General features: G+C 61.0%; 1 protein-coding gene across 1 annotated transcript; it reads right to left on the bottom strand.

The window, feature by feature from the left end:
• Positions 1-983: 983 nt before the first annotated feature.
• On the bottom strand, positions 984-19793 carry PCNX3 (pecanex 3). The gene is given in 36 exon segments (XM_036763366.1): positions 984-1513; positions 1603-1952; positions 2202-2329; positions 2412-2686; positions 3703-3933; positions 4015-4162; positions 4268-4371; positions 4621-4851; positions 6338-6591; positions 7834-8049; positions 8144-8202; positions 8645-8774; positions 9007-9115; positions 9623-9800; positions 9991-10135; positions 11433-11583; positions 12016-12108; positions 12442-12547; positions 12684-12793; positions 12939-13030; positions 13178-13288; positions 13381-13552; positions 13795-13827; positions 14015-14168; positions 14726-14886; positions 15220-15355; positions 15887-15983; positions 16287-16462; positions 16542-16668; positions 16828-17305; positions 17307-17995; positions 18089-18184; positions 18320-18359; positions 18517-18616; positions 18706-18893; positions 19641-19793. Coding segments are annotated over 36 exon segments (6222 nt in total). The 3' UTR covers positions 984-1312.
• Between the last annotated feature and the right edge of the window lie 103 nt (positions 19794-19896).

Raw genomic sequence — 19896 nt, 5'->3', positions numbered from 1 at the left:
CCCCATCTCCCGCCCTGGGCCGGGGAGGGAGGAGCGTGCGCGGGAGCGGGAGGGCCCGGCTGGCTTCGGCTCAAGGCCACGGCCACGGGCAAGCTGGGAGGGAGGGAGCAGCCCGGGAGCGGGGACCCCAGGGCGGGCATCCAGACTGGGCAGTGCGGCCCAGTGGGAAGGGCACAAACACCCGGGAGCCCCTGGCCTGCAGCCTCTGAGTCACCAAGTGGCCTTGGGACAGGTCTCCCGGGGCACCCTGCACCGGGAGGCAAGCCCCCGTCATTTCTCCGGGCCCGTTTCCCGTTCACACGCAATGAGTCCAATGGCTCTCGGAACTGGGCAGTGTGGGCGTTCCTTCCCAAGGTGGCGGTCCTCAGCAACCCCTCCCTCAGTCGCGGGTCTCATAGCCAAGCCTCTGCGGATCAGCAGAGGGCTCCGGCCGGCTGTCCCCCCTGCCCAAGATACTCTCAGTCCTCACTGCTCCAGGGCTCCCGTGGCCTCCTCCAATGCTAGGGCCCGCCCTCATCTCCAACTTCTCCTGCCTCTAGCTTGCTTGTACTTGCTGCGGTTCGTCCCCTGCCCGTCGTCTACTGTATGGCCGGAGCACGGCACACAGCAGGTGTTTAATAAATGTTTACTGACTGACTGGGGTTCTTCTTTATCCATCAGAAGGGGCCAAGCTAGGGGCTCCCCTAGCATCTCTGAAATGATCCCAACGAACAGGGGGTGTTCTGTGGCCAGGCTGCGACCCACAAGTCACTGAGATCCCACAGTCCCCGAGGTGCAGAATCCTCAGCCCCCCCCCACGCCCCCTCCCCCACCGTACCTTGGTCGAGGGGCAGGGAGGGGAAGGAGGATCATCCTCTGGGGAGTTATTGGGAACCCCTGCCCTGCCCCCACTGGCCCTGCCCCACCAGCGCTCACTGAGGCTCTCCTGTGCCTCTTTCTCATCCCACAAAATGACCAAAGAACACTCCAACCAAAATCAAAAATAGTGTTATTAATTCTGGTGTCTCAGAAGCAGAAAAAAAAAAAGAAAAAAAAAAGATCCCCCCCGCCCCGCTTTCTTTCCAAACTTCGGCCCCAAGCTCCAGGGCCCTGTGAGGCAGGATGGGGGCGTCAGCTCTCCCTCCCTGGCCGAGCCCCGGCTCCACCCCGTGAGGAGCGGGGCCCCTGAGTCCCGAGTCCCGGCCCCCAGCGAAGAGGGCCCTGCCCCCTGGCTCCAGAGCTCTGAACGGGACCAGCCCATCGGTTTGGCGAGTTGAGGCTGAGGCTGGGCTCTGGGCCCCCGAGCACTCAGTTCCATCAGGGTCAGGACTGGTCAGTATTGGTGTTCCAGTAAGGGCTGGGCTGCTGGACTCTCCTGCTCCTCTGTAGGGGCCAGCCAGTTGCCCCCACCTCCAGGGGTCCCAGCTTCACAAGGTCTGGCTGATAGAGAAGGATCCTGGGCAGGGCCAGGTGGGGAAGCATCAGCGCTGACCTCTGGGCTGAGGCCGAGGTCCAAGGGGGCGGTGCTGGGTGCCTGACAGAGGGAGAGGAAGGTTTCAGCAGCCTGGCCTCTCCAAAGGCCCCTGGGCTGTTTCACCCTTACCCTGTCCCCTGTGGCCTTACCTGAGATCGGAGGGGCCCTCCTTTGGGGCTCCCTGAAGCCGCTTCCCCATCAGACCCTCCCAGACCTTTCCTGCCTCCCAAGCTCCACTTGCCACTGAGGCCCTCGTAGCTGAAGGGGGCAGGTGTGCCAGCCTGGGATGGCTGGGGGCCTTCAGGGGGGGCAGGAGAGGCAGGCACGGGGGAAGGAGCTGGTCCTGGGAGTCGAGGAGCACCCATGGGTGGAGGCCACTGGAGGGAAGGTGGCCCACCCTCTCTCCGTCGTCGTGAGGAAAAGCCGTCTCCAGCCCCGCTCAGGGTCGGCCGTAATGTCCAGCCCAGACCTAGGCCCAGTGGGAAGGGCTGCTCTCGGGCTGCCAGACAGATCAAACATTGGAGCATCACCAGACAAGCCCTCCCTTCCTCGCCCCTTTCCCTTAGGTCCCCATCCCATTGCCTTTGCCTGCTGCCCAGCCAAAGCACTGACTCTTTCTGGGCCCATTTCCTCATCCGTAAAGTAGCTAGGAGTCAGGGAGAGGAAGTGGGCTTCTCAGACCCCACCTGGCTCTCTGAATTCCACCCCAGGCCTCATCCCCCATCCCACCAAGCAGCAGCTTCCTTACCGGCGGGGGTCTCGGGGGTGGGGTGGGGAGCCGGAGGGTTATTGCTGAGGGAGGATGAGCCTCCCCCACAATCGGAATCATCCACGTTTCCCCCGCTGTTGCAGCCAGCCCCGCAGCCCTTCTGAAGCCTAGGGCAGAGGACACGGGGCTCAGAGAGGCCAGCCTGGGCCGGGCCCCCTCACAGCCCCAAGCCTCGGGCCCCTCTTTCACCTCTCCCAACTGCGCAGGAGCCAGCTGGCAATGGCCTGGAGGCTGACCGGCCCCCCCCAGAGAGCGTGCAGCTGAGGGTGGCTGCCAGCGAAGGATGTGGTCAGAGGAGACACATAGATGGGATAGCCCAGCGGCTGGTCACAGGATGAGTTGATCATGTTCCGAAGCGCCTGCTTGGCATTCTGGATGCTGCCGCGCTCCGGGTTACGGTTACGGAGGAACACGAGTTCCTGCTGCTGGCCGGCCCACAGGCCCCGCACACACTCACGGTTCACCTACAGGACAGAGCACCAGATGTCAGGATGCCCCGAGAGGGGCACAGGGTCCGGTCTGGGGCCCCATGAGCAGTCTAGCTGAGAGGGGAAGGAGGGTGGGAGCATGGGGGGAGGGGAGCCCCCATCCTGCCTTCCCTCCCCCTACAGGATGCGGGCTCACACCAAGGCACAGGAGGCTGGGAACCACACCGGCCCCCAAGGCTCCCGAGGCAGGTGCTGTGCTCGGTGGCCTCCTCACCTCTGCCATTTCAAACACATGTTTACAGGAAGCATGACCAGAACGCTCCTGAGTGGTCCTGATCCTCATTCGAGCCTCATCCCCATGAGCAACAGGCTACTGGCATTACCACCCCCATTTTACAGACAAAGAAATGGAGGGGCAGGGGCTTCCCACCTAGTGTCAGAGGCAGGATTTGAACCCAGGACTTGAAACCTAGTAAGACGCTACACACTACGTATTCTTAGGCTGCCTCCAAAGGGCGACAAGGCAGAAAGGCGACACAGCCTCGCCTCGCCCAAAGGGAGGCAGGCAGCACAGAGGAGGGCTGCGGGGTCTCTGGCACGCCCCCCTCCTGGGACCCCTGGCCCATGACACAAAGGGCAGCACGGGGGCCGGGCCCTGGACCTGGCACTAGGAAGATCTTTACAAATCCTGCCCAGAACCTTCACTGTGAGACCCTAGGCAGGTCATGGAAGTGCTCTAGGCCTTACGAGGCCTTAGTTCCCTCATCTGTAACATTCTAGGGCTGGACTTTGCCAGCCCTCGGCTGATAACCCTCTGGCCACCAAGCACCACAGAGGGCAGGAGGACATCTGTCTCTAGCTCCTCGCACACAGCAGGTGCTAAGTGCTTGTGGATGGACCGCTCGTCTACCTCTCCTCTGTCCTCCAGGCCGGGGGCGGGGGAGACGGGACGGGACGGGATGGGGGGACCTGCCTATGCTGGACGGCTTGTGGTGGGAGCTGCGTCTGTTGAATGACTAGGTTTGCACGCGTGCGCCTGGGAAGGCAGAGACCTTAATGACACGGAAGCTGAGGTGCCTGCGGTTCAGCATGATGATCTTGTATTCGTCCGAGGCGTCGTCCATGACGTGCCGCAGTGCCAGCAGGGCCGGTGTGTTGCTGAGAATGGCGCTGCGCCAGGCTGGGTCACCCTCGTGTGAGATCACCAGGCGCTCCTCATTGGCTGCGATGGCATCATAGAGCACGGCAGGCTCCTCGTACTCGTCGGGAGAAGTGAAGTGGTCCTGGGGATGAGCGAGAGGGTGTCGGGCCGCAGTCCCTTCCCAGGCTAGCCACCTCCCACCCACCAGCACCTGGCCACAAACCTGATGGAGCTTGAGGGCCATGCGGACCCCCGGGGCAACCACACGGTGCAGAAGGTCCATGTCGGCAAAGACCCACTCGTCCCGTGGGGATGTGATGCGGAAGTCTCCCTTGAACAGGGCATGTAGCCCGTAGAGGAAGGGCTCCAGGCTGTGGGAGGGAGGGCAGGGCAATGAAGACACAGGTGAGTAGGAAGAACGGGGGCCACGGGGGACCGGGGCGGGGCCAGGAGGGGCTTCCCAGAACCAAACTCACCTGGCTGCCATGCTGTGGGACGCCGTCCCCAAAGCCCGGCGGCCCAGCACACACAGCCCAAAGCACAGGGTGACGAGAGGAGAGTTCCAGTCATGTTCCATGGGCTAAAACACAACCCCGCCCCCGCAAGACTCAGGCCTCAGGGAGAAAAGGACAAACCCCAAACATGCTCCAGTGGGGAACGTGCCTCTTCCTCACAGGCTCTAAGGTCTATGAGATGGGGACCACCCCATACAACAGGTGCCTAATACATTTGAGCCAAATCTAGCCCCTTGGTGACAGCAGGAGACGCTGGGCGAGCCCCCTCAGGGCTGCTGGCTGATTCCTGGTCCCACCCCCTCACCCCAGCTCACCTGGCCCCGTCGAGCAACGCAGTACTGGATCCAATCAAGGTGGACTTGGCAGAAGGCCGGCAGCGAGAGGCCGGCCAGCCGCAGATCATAGTCCTCATCCACACTCAGGGAGAAGGTGGGGTCCGAGTCGGCATACCCGGGTGCACGCACAGGCCGGAGGGCTGCCCCGATGCCCTCGTGGCTCAGCCAGGCCTCCAGCTTGGGAGAGCGGCTCACATAGTAGATAATGCTCTTGGGAAAGAGGGAGTACAGGGGGTTAGGGGAAGCGCTGGAGGACAGCGAGGGGGACAGACGCCATCGCAGACCAAGTGGCCCTTCAACATCATTTGGGAGGTGGCTGCTAGTATCCAAGTGGGTCCGCAATGCCTGTCCCCCAGGAAAACCGCCGGCCTGTGTGGAAGCCCAACCCACAGGGCCAGCGGCTCTGGCCTGGCTCCCTTCATCTCCAAAACCCACTTCTCCGTGACCTCTGGCTAAGCCTCAGAGGCATCGCCAAGGATATCTGGAGGCCTGACGCCAGCTCAGGCCTGGAGAGGGGTAGGGGGGTAACAGGGGAGGCCTCCCACTGCAAGATAAAAGATGACATCATCATCTGGGGCCACGCCTTCTGATACCCCAGTCTTACCTATAATCAAATGAGGTGCCCACCACAGTAGGGCCATACACACATTAGCTCCAAAGTTGCAGCTTCTTCCTCCTTCATGTAGCCCTCCCTCCCCTCCCCCCGCCCTGGCAGGGTGTGATGGCCATTTAACAGGTGAGCACGAGGAGAAAGGCATCATCTAAACCACTGAAAACTACCTGGGCTTGAGCTGAGAAAAGGGAAGCTGGGCTGGCTGTTGTTGGTGAATCTGCCCACTAAAGTCTATGAAGGAGTGGGGGTACCACTGCCCTGGGTTTGAATCCTGCCTCATCCCTTCCTTCAGGAGGGACTCAGGGCCTATTTCCCCATACCTGTAAGATGGGGAGGTGGGATGGGACCTCTGAGGCCCCTCCCAGCTGGATCAGTGGGCCTCAGACCCCTGAGAAGCCCCTGCAGCTGAAGGTAATGGGACAGCAACTGGTCTGATGCTCTGAAGCCACAGTGGCGCTGGGTTTGGGGCTGGGCGAACCCTGGTTTGGATGGCCAGCTCTGAGCTGGGGCCTCATACAGCAGCACCAGGCAGCCAGGCACACCAGGGTCAGGCAGGAAAGGGGATGCCAAAGAACACCCACCTCATCAGTCATCACCCCCTACGGAGCAGCCACAAGCCCAGGACGTAGAGGGATGGCCCGGTGAACGGCTGACCACCTGAGGCAGAGTCTAAATGGCTCCCCTGAGAGATACAGCGCTGAGGACCTGGACCTCTAATGCCTGCCCCACCCCCCCGCACTGGGCCTTGGCAGCAAGAGCCACTGATGGGGGCCACTGCTGACCAAAGACAGGCGCGAGAGAAAGAGGACAGGACGAGCTTCCAGCTGGGCGTGGGAGAGGTGTAATAACTCTTCCCAAGTACTGATAGGGCTCTAGCGGACAGTCCTCAACCCAGAGGCAGAAGGGCCTCCGGGGCTGCCTGGCGTGCCCTTTTAATTTAAGCCTCTTCCTCCCGGGGGGTGCTGTGAGATCAAGGGAGGGAATGTGACTGAACACACTGCTCAACTTCTGTGCAAACAGACCCAGGCAACAGGAGCTTCCTTCCCCCACCCCGCTCTTCCCACCCTGCCCTGCAGCCAGTACCTTGACGTAGTAGGTGATGAGGATCTTTCTCAGGTCAAACACCTGCAGCATGGAGGCTGCGTTGTTGTCGCTGATGCTGTAGCCTTCCAGCACGTACTTGCTGGCGGTCACTTCCCAGGCCAGCCAGCGCTGCCCAAAGGCGGCGTTGAAGGACAGCACGCGGGGCAGGTGACCCGGCTCGCAGCAACAGCAGCCCTCGTCCTCTTCCACACCCTCTGTGATGGCCTCCACCTCCCGCTGTTGGCAGTAGGTCCCTGCAAGAAGAGTGGGGACTGAGGATGGCGGCCAGCTTCCAGGGTGCCGCCACCTCCCTCTCCAGCCTGGCTCTCCTCCGTCAGCCCTGGTGCTGCTAACTAGCCAGGAGATGTTGGCCAAGCCCCATGGCCTCTCTTAGCTCCAGATTCCCCGTATGTGAAATAAGACAGGGCTGGGGGAGGGGGGAGGAGCACACTGCCTTCAGCTATCTGCTGGGCGCCCAGGTGGCAGATGGACGAGATGGAGTCTGCTTGCCCTCCTCAGGGGCAAAGCTTCCAACTCCAGCTTCCTAATGATTAAAGACTATTCAGAGGAGGAATGGACCGCCTTGATCCGTACCGCACTCCCCATCACCAGCTCTTGTTACGGCAGCCAGAAGGGAATTTCTATCCCCATTTGGCTGGGGCTTCGTGACCCCTCAAGCCCCAGTGAATTCAAGGATCATGATTGTGAGTAGGTGACCTCATGGACCCCTCTGCACTCACCCACTGAGCATTCAGGCCTGCCTGACCACATCCTAAGCCCTGAGAGGCAGAGAGCGGAGCCTCTTTCTCAGAAACAAAGGCTGACAAGAGCTCACGTGAATGAAAGAATCTGATTTGGAGCATTTCTCCTCCTTCTATGGGAGACCTTTCCCCATTGGTCCCCCTTCATTCTACACCTTTCCTGTCCATTCTCTCCAGTTGATCTTGTCCAGGCTGTATCTGTATGTAGTTATATACATGTTGTCTCCCCCATTAGACTGGGAGGTCCTTGAGGGTAGGAACTATATTTTGCCTTCTTTTGCATCCCCAAAGGTTAGTACACAGCAGGCGCCTAATCAATGCTTACTGACTGCTCCAAGGAGCTGCTCTCCCCTCTGCCTATACAGACACACCATAGATACTGTCACATCTACACGCCTGTCCTGAACAACCTTGCCATCCAACCCTCCAAGTCTGGCTCCATCATGGCTGCCCTGCCCCACCTCACCCCCCCTTCAGGAGGCATGGACTGTGTGTCTCTTAGAGGTCTCAGCCTTACAACACATGAACAGGGTTATCTCCCCCCCCCACCCCCACCCCTACCTTTTCTGGAGGACCTAGATTTCACACTATGTGAATTGTCAGCTAAGAAGGCCCTGTACCAATGGAAGCCTGCCATCGCCCCACAGCCTACAGGCCTGCCTCCCCTCAGCCCTCAGCCCCCTTCCTGGAAGGTAGGCCTCTGAAGGGCACCCCTCAGGCCCCACAGCAGCTCACCCCGGAACTCCAGGCCCCGCAGCTGGAAGGTGACAAGCCCATTGCCGACCTCGATGAGGTGCACCAGGGCGTTGAGGTAGTCAGAGGCCAGGATGAAGCAGTCCCCAGGGCTGTAGTTGCCCCACCGACCAAGGGCCAGGTCACCACACAGCGTGTGCTGCAAGGAGCGTGTCAGATGCTCGTAGAATATGGAGTTGAGGTTGTTGTCATCGGCACCTGTTACCGGGACAGGCAAACAGGTGAGGGGACACCTTCCCCGCCGAAAGTCTCCCCTAAGGACGCTGTACATGGCCAGGGAACGGGTACGTACCAGGGTTCCGATCCAGCTGGGTGGCCAGGCGGGTGTTGGAGTGATCCACGCGCTTAGTGCTGTGGGGGAGAGGCAGAGGCATCAGCACTCCTCCCGGATGGGGAGAGAAGGGGACAACCCTGCTCCTGCTCCATAATCTCCATAGCTCACAGCTGTACCCCCAGGCCCAACCCCTAACTCCACCTCCGCTGACCCACTCTAACCAGGCTTACCTGCCCCCCAACCTTCCTGTTTACCCAACCAAGCTGTGCCAGCCAGCCTCACATCCTCACCACAAGCCTACTCAGTTCTGGGTCTGTGTTTGTGCTCAGCCTGCTCCCTGCCACTCCTGCACCCTCATGCCACGCCCCCTGTAGGACAGACCCCATTTCGTCTTGCCCTGGCTTATGGCTCCAAATTTTCCAGCCAGGCTGGGAACTCCTTGAAGTGAGGAATCAGCAATATCTAGCCCTGGTTTCTCCAAGGGGAGAAATGCCCAGGCTGCCCCAACCCATCACTCACTTGTAGTCTCGTTCCCAAAACTTGAGGGGCCGAGCGTAGGACATCAGAAAGACGGCGCTACCCAGCAGAGGGTTGAGAGGGGTGGAGAAGAGAGCAGAAAGCAATGCCTGCACAAATAGCATGGCAGAGTCTGCAGCCAGGGGTCAAGGTGGTAACTGGAAGAACTGGCATAGAAGCTGCCCCAACCTTCCCCTGCCCCCGTAGCCCACCTCCAAGCCTTCCCCTACCCCCCTAAACCCCTGTCTGGGCCTTCCTCTATCCCCCCCCAGCCTTTGCTTGCTCCCCCAGCCCCATTCCAAGCCTTTCTCCACCCCCTGCCTGCCTTCTTGCTGCTTCCTTCACTCTCCCTCCCCACAGGGTACGGGGCACAGCAAAGGGCTGAGCAAAGGCGTGGAAGGCCGAGCCCCAGGTGATCTGCCAAGGGGCGATGTAGGTGAGCACGAAGCGGAGTTTGTACAGCAGGTCCCACAGCTGGAGAGGGGGAGCACAGGGAAACACAGGGTTAGCAGGCGCACCATTCCACCCATGCCCCCAAACAAGGCTGGCCAAGCTGGGGCTGCCTTCTCTTGTCTCCTTGCCTGTTCTCCCTGGACCAGCCCATGAGATCCAGGCACTGGCCAGGATGAGCTCTAAGGAGGCAGAGGGCAATACCTTTAGTCTGTCTGACCAAAGGGCCACCTAGGCCCTGAACCCCGTTGTTCAGGGCTTTAACCATAGATGGGGGGCCTGGGATTGTTGCCCTCCTTCTCTGGCCCAGGGCGGAAAGCATGGGGGATGGGGCATCTGCATGTCCAAGGGGCCAATCTCTCAAGGCTGGCCTGGCTCATCAGAGCTCTCTTTGGAAGGGGGGCAGGATGGCCTATGGTCCTCTAGGTGAAGGTGGTGACATCTGTTCCTGTTTCTTTGGGGCAGGGCAGAGTGGAGATCTGGAGGAGCTGGGCCCTCTCTGCCAGCCCCACCCAGAGGTGGTGGCCCTACCTTGCTGCAAAGCAGGGACATGAGGAAGTAGTCCAGCAAGAAGCCCTGGGAGAGGCGTGGATAGTCGAAATGGAAAAGCAGGACCGTGAAGGCCAAGGTCAGGTACTGCTGGGGCGGGCAGCAGAAAGCTGAGCGCAGGAGCTTCAATCCAGCCACAGTCATCAGGAGGGCCCGACAGCTGGTGGCAGGGAGTGGGAGGCGGGGCATGAGGGCCACATTCGTCCACCTGCCCCCATGGTCTGTGGCAGATCACCCAGCCCAGCCCCAGGGAGGCTCGTGATGACTCCATCCCTGACAAGGATGGGGAAGGTAGGGATCCCCCAAAGAGCCCTAGGATTCACCCCCAACCACCCAGGGCCCCTCCTCACTAGAGGCAGAATTTGTCTGGGCGGCCGCTGACAGCATGGGCATCGCCTGTGAGCGCGTTGAGCACCACAGCCGGGTAGATGAGGTACTTCTCCATGCACTGGAGCCACGCGTACAGCTTCTCAAACCACATGAGCTGCGCTGCACCTGGGGGGAGTCAAAGCCCATTGGGCAAAAGCCTGGACTGCGTGAGGTGAGGCGGGCAAGGCAAGTCCTAAGTGGCATGCCCAGGGTCACTGAGCTGGCAGAGAAGGGTGTACACTGGTATTTAAGGCCTCATCCCTCTACTCCAGTGACCTCGGGGGCTGATGGGAGCGATGTTTGCCCTCTTCCACAAAAGCTCCATCTCGGGCTACAAGAGCCAGCTGATCAGCTGCCAGCAAAAGCCTTGGGCCTGGAGTCAGGGACCCCAGGCCCTGAATGAATCTCCTCCCTGAGATGACCCAAAGCCCCTGCCAGCTCTCCAAGGGGCTCTCCAAGTTCAAACCAGGTTCCACCACTATGAAGTACCTACTATGTGACCAGAGCTATGCTAGGCCCTGGGGATGCACCAGGCCCTCAAGGAGCTTCCATTCTCCTGGGGGGAGAGATGAGAGCTACTCTGCTAAGGAACAAATGGCCCCAGGAGGGCAGTGAGAACTGCTTTGGAAGCTGAGCTAGCCAAGACTTGGCAAATGATCAGAACTGGGTGGTCAAAGAGTGAGAAGCAGCAGCCAAGGGGGACTGCGAGGTTACAGACCCTTGGAGGGTTTCACCTGGGAGGATGGAGAGAGACCGGGGCCAGGGAACCAGCCAGATGGTGACACAGTGACGTGGTGACACCGCTGGCAGAGCCCCAGGTGACTGAGCACCCAGCAACGCAGTAGAACCGAGATGGGCAGAGGGCCGGCTTACCAGCCTTACTGGGCGGGGTCCCTGTCACAGGGGAGGGGACGGGAGGGGAAGAGGGGGAGATTTCCCCCACTGTGCCATGAATCCAAAAGCATCAGACACAGGTAGGAATCAGCTCTTAGGCCACTGGGAACATGTGGATGGGGTGTCTGGGGGCCACTCAGATCACAGGCCCCTTCTGGCAGGGGGAGCTCTGTGCCAGGGCCCCAGATCAGAAGGGTTCCTGAGCTAAGAGGGATTATGGGGCTTTCTGCAGCTTTGGGGCGCACTCTAGAGAGAGAAGGTAGAGGAGACCTAAAAGGCTGATAGAAATCAGCCACTGCATTTACAATCACAGAGAGACCTCAGGGATCCTTGAGTCCAACCTGCAGTTTTTACAGATGAGGAACCTGGTATCAGGTGGGGTTAAAGAGAGCAGAAGCTCTGGGAGGGCAGGTCCTTCTTCCCTCCTGCCTCTGTGGGCCCCGTGCCTGGCTCTAGGGGGGTGCCCGAGCAAACGTGGGCCGGCCTAAGCTACTTGTGGGCAGAGCTGGGCATCGGAGGCAGTACTCACTGCGCACTTCAAACTGGCTGTATTCCTGGGACTTGAGAACAGGCTGGGAGAGGCAGAACCAAGGCAGCTGCTTGCGGAGCTGAGGCAGGAGGTAATGGGTGAGGAACCCCACCAGGCCGGCCAGGGAGTAGAGGACAAAACCCAGGACAGACTGCACGGAGAAGACAAGGTGTCAGGTAGGAGCCACCGCCAGCCTGTGGGCCCAGCTGCCCTCTTAGGTGGCCAATCAGTTCTGGGGGAGCAGGGGGGCCAATGGCAGACACTCAGAAAATGTTGGCTTCTGTGAAGTGAGAGTGGAAAGAGTTGGTGCCTCTGACCCATTCGGGCAATGGGTGACCCTGGCAAAGCGCTTCAAAGCAGCTCATGGACCAAACTGCAGATGAAGAGCTGACCTGGACTGCTAGGAGGGAGAGTCCTCACCTGGGAGCTCCCTGAACTACTCAAGTTACTGGGTCAGTCCTTCTCCTGTTCCTTGGACTGGGAAAGAGGTAGGGGAGAGTGTACAGACGGGGCCAGCGACAGGGCAGAATGGGGAAGCCCAAGGCCACAATGGAGTGGGGCTAGACTGTGGGCCCACACCCACCTTAAGGGCGATGAAGACGGTGCTGGCGCTGATGGCAAAGCTGAGAACGGCGATCACTGGGCACATTACGAGGTCTGAGTGCAAGATCTCCAACTTGGGGGGGGCGGTGTGCAGGACAGGGATGCTATTTAGTGGAATCTGCCCCTCCTGCTTGTGTGCCCACCCCTCTGCCACTGACTGGATCCTGCCCCTCCCACCCATGTGCCCACCCCTCTGCCACTGACTGGAGCCTGCCTGTCCCCTCTGCTGCTCTCCTCCCAAACTCCAGATCAGCCTCTCACCCTCCCCTCCCACCCGCTCATCCTCCTGACCTTTCTTGAACCCTTCCAAGTCCTTGCCATATTACCCTGCTGCCCACAACATGCCAGTTCTCCAAAGTCTCTCTATTTGGGGCCCTGATGCTGGCAGCCACACTGACGGTCTTACCACAGACTGTCGCAGTTTGCCAGGGAGTGGGTCTGGGGCTTCTGCATGGGGGGTCTCTAGGTTGCGCTCCTCCAGTTCAGGGAAAAGCTTGGTGCGTATTAAGGACCTGGTAGAGAATGAAAGGGGTGAGCCCAGCCACGCCCCTTGGCTTAGGGGTGCGTGACAGGAAAAAGGGGGCAAGGGGCACTGGCATTTTTAGATGTGTGGGGAGTGCGAGGAACTGGGGGGGGGTCTGCACAGACCAGAGGACGGTGGGGTCGCTGCTCTGGCGGCTGAGGTGGTAGGATATTGCCATCAGAAGGCCACAGAAGACAGAGAAGAGCACGGGCACATGCTGATCTGGCCATGGTGCCTGCAGTGGGGAGAGCAGATGGGAGATGGAGGGATAGAACTCGAGAAAGGGCCAGGGATGCCAAGACTTGAGGCCCCCCCAGGTCCTCTGTTGCTGTTCCCACAATTCCCCCACTGCTGCCCCACCCCACCAGCTCCAACCCTACCTTAATGGCACCCAGACAGAAGCCGTAGAGCAGCGCGGCCGCCAGGAGGCTCCGCAGGAGGCTGTACAGAGCAGTGAGGGGGCTGGTGGTTGCTGGGGGGGGGGGGGGGATGGAGGGGGTGGAGTCAGGCCTAGGTCTCCTCCAGCACCTCCCACCCTGGCACTATCAGCCATTGCCACCCCACCCTGAACCTCCCCCTCCCCACCTCTGGGGACCCGGGCCAGGGTGCCCCAGCATACCTGTGCCCCCAAAGCCGTGCATGTCAATCTGTTCAAGCAGGTACATGAGGCAGGTGTTGACCTGAGGCAGGAGGCCCAGGAGGAAGACGACAGGGAAGCACAAGGTGAAGACTGCGGGGACATCAGGGAGGGGGCCGTCAGCTTCTGCCCCAAAGCCTGAAGGAGCTCCCCCCACCCGAGCGCCATCTCCCCGGCTTCCTCACCAGTGGCAACGTCACGGGCACAGAAGAAGAAAGGGGCGGAGAAGAGAGTGAGGCCATAGAGGGAGACAGGAGGGAAGGGCAAGGCCGAGCCCAGGGCATCCAGCAGCCAGATGAGGAGGCAGGAGCAACAGAAATAGACGGGCCTGCTGTAGGCGATCACCCAGTTGTGACCCTAGAGAAAGAGGCACCTCCTGGAATTTGAACCCTCCTGACCCATAAGCATCCCCACCCACGCCGGACAACGCCATGGCACAGGTGGTACCCTATCCGAGTCTGAGCCCGCTCCCCATTGGACAAGGCCCAGGCATCAGGTGGTACCCCAACCCCCCATCAAATATAGCTCCAACTTTAGACCCCCTACTCACTTCCTAAGCTGGTGACTAGAAAAAGGACCTGACTGTGGCAGGTACTCACGTGCATGGGAGAGGCAGCATCAGGCTGGACACTCTGCAAGAAATGGAACCGTGGTTTCCAAGAGACCTATCCAGTGGAAATGGCATCGAGGCAAAGGAGGGGGTCTGGGGGCTAAGCTAACGGATGGCCGTGAGGTCAGGGAGGAGGGTCTGGGCTGAGCAGGGTCGGCAGGGCTCACGGCAGCATGAAAGTTGGGGGGATGGGAGGAGTGGGGTCTGACCTTGAGCAAGGAGTACTGGCATGAGGCGATGACCAGGCAGAACTGGAAGACCCAGATGTCCCTGAAGAAGCCCTTGAGGAGCAGCAGGTACCCCAGGAAGGCCACCAGGCTGCCCAGCCAGACCACAAAGATGTTCTCCAGCACCCCCCGGGTCCTGTGGGGGTCGCCGTGTCAGTGGGCCTGTGTTGATGGCCCAGTGCCCCCTCCCATCCCCTCCCCTGGAGGCAGAACCCACTTTGGTGGGAAAACCCTCTGCCTCGGAGCAGAGCGGACTACCACATCCCGGGCGAATGGAAGGTGCCGGGCGCCAGGGAGGTTTTCCTTCTGCATTGTCAACAAGCAGTTATCAAATGGATCCCAGGAGCTAGGTGCCACAGTGAGCCCAACGCCTAACACTGTGCTAGGCACACAGCAGGGATTCTGTGAAGGCTTGCTGAATGGAGGTGAAACCAGGCCCTAGGTATGCTATGGGGCAGAGGCCAGCAGGCCAGGGTGGCCCTGGGTCCCGTGGTCAGTCCCGCCTCCTGCGTGCCATGCCTAGCCCATAGACCAAAGCCTGCTGACCACCAAAGGCCGAGGACACTGAGGCACAAGGTGATTAACGGCTCAGCTCCTCAGAGCCATCATCCTTGCTCCTCCCTCAGAGGCCAGACCGACCCCTGTACAGCGGACTCCTTCCCAGAGCATGGCGGGGGTGGAAGGGGGGCTCACCGGTCCAGCAGGGCCAGCAGGGCCAGCCGCTCGTAACGCACGGGGGTCCAGCGGCCAGGGAGGAGCCAATACTTGTAGCTGTGCTGGGGCCGGGGGGGCGCCTCCTCCATGAGGGTCTGCTCCTGGGACTCATGCAGGGAATCTTGGTCCAGTAAATCAAACTGCTGGCACCACCCACAGACATTAGGCCCAAGGGGGTCCTTCCCAGCCACCTACAGTTCTAGCGAAACCCCCTGTTGCCTCAGTACCAAAAACTTGTAGAACACTGGCAGACGCTCAGGCCAACCGACATCTGGAAAAACCCCACGGCCTTCCCAAATGGCTGAGCCTGCACTGTGGAGTCCCCAGCTCTGGGAGGGGCCTGGCTTGTCTGAGCCTCTCACAGGATCACAGCCCGAGGGCTCTGAGGCCCAGCTCAGCCCTTCAGCCTCTACCTGTCCCCCATCTCCTTCCAGACCCAGACTCAGGCCCCTGAGCCCCAACTCCCTTCTCACCTCGGGGATTTCCAGGGGCACCCTCCGGACCTGCATCCCTTGCAACACCACGGGACGGGGTTGTAGCAAAGCCAGACCTCCTGCGGCCTCAGGGACCTCCGCAGAGTGAAAGCTGGAGGAATGAGAGTGGCGGTCCCTGGACGGAGAGAGAGAGAGAAAAAAAGAGAGAGAGAGAGATAAGAGAAGAAGAGAGAAGGAGGAAAAGGTGGGGGGGAGATAGTAAGACAGAGATAGAGAAAAACAGGGACAGAGAAGGGATGAAGAGGGAGCAGAGCTCAGGGCCTGGGGGACAAAGGCTGGGGGAAGAGCGTGACTCCCTCCCTGGCACCCAGAGCACCACCTGACCGCCGTGGCAGGCAAGGTAACTAAGACAGTACAGATGGGAAGGCTTGGGAAGGATGGGGAGAGACAGGTCCACCTTGCCACCATCCTCCTCCTCCTCTGGCTGTCCATCCCTGACCCCTCATCCAAGCACAAGCTGGCTCGTGTGCTAGGGTGACTAGACCTTTTAGGTATTGGGGTCCCAAAGGAGTTTCTCAGAGGGGATGAAGAATTTGAGACGCTAGCCTCTGACCGAAAGAGAGAGATGCCATGGCCCCCATGTGCATGTGGGGCAAGGAAGATTTTGGTCTGGCCCAGCATGGAGTGGGACAAGGGAGACACTCACCAGGCCCCGTTGGTCCCTTGCTCCCCGCTAACTTGCTGCCCCACAGGGTTTTCGTAGCCACCCCCAGCTAGGCCAAAGGTATAGGAACGCCGCACCCCTGGGAGGAAGAAACAGAGAATGTCATCAAAGAGATGGGGCCTTGACCCCAAAGCCTTCCAGAGCAGGAGAGACTTGCATGCCCAGGGAAGGGTCAGACCAGAAAATGGGCCTCCAGGTTGATGCCACCAGAGGACCCGAGGGTCCCAGCACTCACTTCCTCATGTCCTGAAGGGAGGGAGCCACATAATGGTCCTAAGGCAGTTTCCTCTGCCGAGGGGGGTGGGTACTGAGTGGCAGGCCCCACCTAGAAGGCTCCTTATGAGGAAGGGGCTTTGTCAGGGGGCCCAGGGCCAGACCTTACCACTCTCATCGTAGAAGTAGTGCACGGCACCTTCCGAAGTGTCATCAAAGGTGCAAGCCTCATGTACATTGGCTCCTGATCGGGGCAGCAGCAGAGATGAGGCAAAGTGGAGGGCCGAGGGCAGGGTCAGGGCTCGGGAGTGGGAGGCTGCTCGGCCTCGCTGGACTTCCTGCAGGCTGGAGGCCAGAGGCACACATCAGCACCCGTGGGAGGCTCAGGGGCTCTCTGGGAGGTGGGGAGATGGGCCCAGCTTACCTGGGGGGAGAACCCATGACCGAGGAGGGCGGGGTGGGATTGCTCCCAGCATTGTGACGCCTCCGGATCGCCTGAGTTCGCCACGCACTGTTCGACCGGTCCCGCTTGGTGCCCTCCTCAGCAGCCCCTCCAAAAGAACCCCACAGAGCCAGGTATTACCCTCTGCTCTTGGGTTCAAAGAGCGCAGTCCTCACCCTGCCCTGGACAGGTCTGATTCTGGCACAGACCAAGTCAAACACTCAAATCTCCCCCACCCCCTCCCCCATCCTGCACGGCCTTCACTCACCACCCCCGACTGCTCCTTCATCCTGGAGTTCCCCCCGCCAACCTGGCTGGTTAGCAGAGGGTCCCCTTCGGCTCCCTAGGGCAAAGCTGTCTGACGGTGGCAAGGAGGCCAAAGCCACTGCAGGTTCACCCCCAGCCTGGGCCTCCAGCTCTGCTTTGGAGCCTGCCAGGGGAGCCTGGAGATTGTCGCCCCCAGCCCCGTCCATGCTAAGCACCCGGGCATGTGTCTTGGCGCTGGCGGTGCTAGGGGTCCGTTGAGCTCCATATGGACGCTTGGGAGGCACCGTGGCCCCTTCTTCAGCCCCCCTGGGAGCCCGCCGCTTCCGGGGCCCACCCCCAGCCCCTCTGGACCCCTCAGGAGAGTAACAGGAAGTGGAGGAGGAGCTGTCAGTGCTGAAGCGTCTCTGGGACCGAAGACTGGATGCAGGGCTTAGCTCACTGCCCTCGCTAGTATCCTCATCCTCAAAAAAGCCCCCCCCCTTCCAGCAGGGGGCGGCCAGGGGTAGGGTAAGGGCGTCTGGAAGCTCGATTTGGGGGGGAATGCCGGCGGATTGGGGTTCTGCGTTTGCTCGGTCGAAGCAGGGCCAGGTCCTTGGGCCGGACAACCAGGAGGGGCTCGGGGCCCCCTGGTGGAGTCCCAGCTCCAATCACCGTGTCGAAGGAGCGCAGGGTATCATCAGAGGGGACACCGGCATCCGGGGAGGGGGGAAGGTCACCTTCCGATGGTGGATCTGTGTCACTGCCATCCCTGGGATGGCCTGTGGGGGGACTGTCCAGGTGTGTGGAGTTGGTTTTTTCGCTCTTAAAACTGCTCAGGGTCTCCTTGTCGGTACCGCTGTAACAGGAGTCGGAGGAGCCAGCCTTCTGGGGCACAGGGTCCCCAGAACCCTGACGGTCTAGGGGCTGATAGCCAGCCCCCCCACGCTTCTCCTTGCGGCTGCTGGTGCGCACAAGTGGCCGGTCGGGAAGAGTCAGATTCAGGAAGCTTTTGCTCAACTCCTGGCTGAGGCTCCCTTTGAGCAGGGGACTCATGGGAGTGTCGGCCACACTTTCTCCACTCCAGGGGGTCCCCCTGTTTCCAGCCAGGGGAGAACGCTCTGAGGAGTCTGTACTGGGCAGTGAAGGCTCTGGAGGAGGAAGCCCTGGGGGAGTCTGGGGGAGATCTCCAACTAGAAGGGAAACAAGCCAGAGGAGTTGTCACGCATCCTGGGAGGGGAGTTGAGGCCCAGGCCCCCCACCTCCACCCCTCCAGGCTCACTCACTCAGCTTCTCCGGAGAGCTCAGCTTCAGCATCTCCCGATCGGCTGCAGTCACAATTACGTTGTTGCTTCCTTGTTCTCGAACCAGCTCCTTGATGTCTGCAATGTGAACGGGGGGCTCATCAGCTCTGACCCCTCCAAATGCTCCAAGGAGGGCAGGAGACCCAGGACCAGGCCTCTGCACTTGCCCCAGGGGGTCGCTACGCCATCGTGGAGGAAGCGGCAAGCTCTTACCTCTCAGAGGCCCAGAGTCCTCTATCCGGGGAATCAGCTCCTGATGGAGGAGAAAGACGTGGGTTCAAGGAAACGACTGATAAGCTATGCGGATGAAGTCCCCAGAGCAGGGAGGAACGTGCAAGGGAGAAAGCCCCAGGAGCCCACAGGACAGAGATCCACGTTCCCGGTGAGGAACTCGGGGCAGACTGGCTCACCGTGACCTGATTGAAACCGAACACGGAATGCTGGGAGCTGCAGCGCACCGGGGGCGTAGAGCTCACTTTCCGAAACACTGTCATCTCCACGCCAGGATCCCTGATGATTTGGGGACAAGTAGGTCAGTCCCCGCCACACCAAGCGGGTGCCATTCTCCCCTTTCCACCCTCCTGCTCAGCCCATCCTACCTGGGCACATCACTGTCCCCAGGGGCAGGCTCTTCCTCAGCCTCCCCCAGAGTCGAGTTCCTCTTCTCCACGATCTCCCCCTGGTCGAACATGGCATGGAGCCGGTAGTTCACCGTCTTGATGGTGGTGAAGATGATGGCCACGACAAGGCAGTACACGGCTGCCACCACCATACTGGCGGGCAGGACCTGAGAACGTGGGAGGGGTGCTGAGTGGGGCCGCCCTGGCCTGCCCCTGCCCCTGCCCCCTCCAGCCTGCGGCTCGTGCGCTGAGAGGAAGGGACAGGCCTAGCCTCGACTCCCCAATAGCCTTTCCTCGCTCCTCCTCCCTCCCTAGCGCCCCATGCCACAGTCTCCCCAGTGCCTCAGTTCCAAACCCCATCCTCCCCCCCACAAAGAGCAGGAAGGGCAGCGCCACCATTGGCCAGGTGTACAGGTGGGAGCTGTCAGCTCCCCCCAGCCCTGTCTGAGGTTCCCTCTCCTTCACCATGTGGACCAGCAGCCCCTCCCCCCAGGTGCACAGGCAGGCATAGGTCCGGTGGGCAGTAGGTGGGAGCAGGCTTTCTGGTCCCCCACGCTGAGCAGGAAGCTCTCCCCGCAAAGGTACACAGTCAGGTGCAGAGATCAAGCAGGTCCCCCTCCCCCACCACGCAGAGCAGGAAGAGCAGCAGGTGTACCCGTGAGAGCAGTCACTTTCTCTTCCCCCCCACCCCAACCCAGTGTGACGTTCCCTCCTCTCCAGGTGCACAGATCAGGCAGTTCGGCCCGGCCCCCTCGCGGCCCCCCACCCACCATGCAGAGCAGGAAAGGCAGCACCAGCAGCAGCCCCTCCCCCCAGGCGCACGGCCAGGTGTACCGCCAGGTGCTCAGATCCGGCGGGCGCGCACGTGGCACCGGTCCGTCCCCGCCCCCCCGTGCCTCAGTTTCCCCGCTCACCATGTAGAGCAGGAAGGGCAGGGCCAGCAGCAGCAGCCAGGTGTACAGGTGGAAGCAGTTGGAGAAGGTGCTCTGGTGCGGGTCGAAGAACCAGCCGCCCGTGAGCGAGGCCCACACGCCCTGGCGCAGAATCTGCAGCACCTGGGAGCCCATGGCCGCCCGGGGGGGGGCGGCGCCGTCCGCGGGCCCGGGCCCGGGGCCCTCATGGGCAGCCCCGCGCCCGGCCCCTCGCCGCCCCCCCCGCCCCCCGCCGCGC

The sequence above is a fragment of the Trichosurus vulpecula genome, chromosome 6 (assembly GCF_011100635.1).
Source record: "Trichosurus vulpecula isolate mTriVul1 chromosome 6, mTriVul1.pri, whole genome shotgun sequence".
Classification (NCBI taxonomy): Eukaryota; Metazoa; Chordata; class Mammalia; order Diprotodontia; family Phalangeridae; genus Trichosurus; species Trichosurus vulpecula.
Note: the sequence above shows the minus strand (reverse complement) of the source record. Positions and strands in the feature narration are given on the sequence as shown.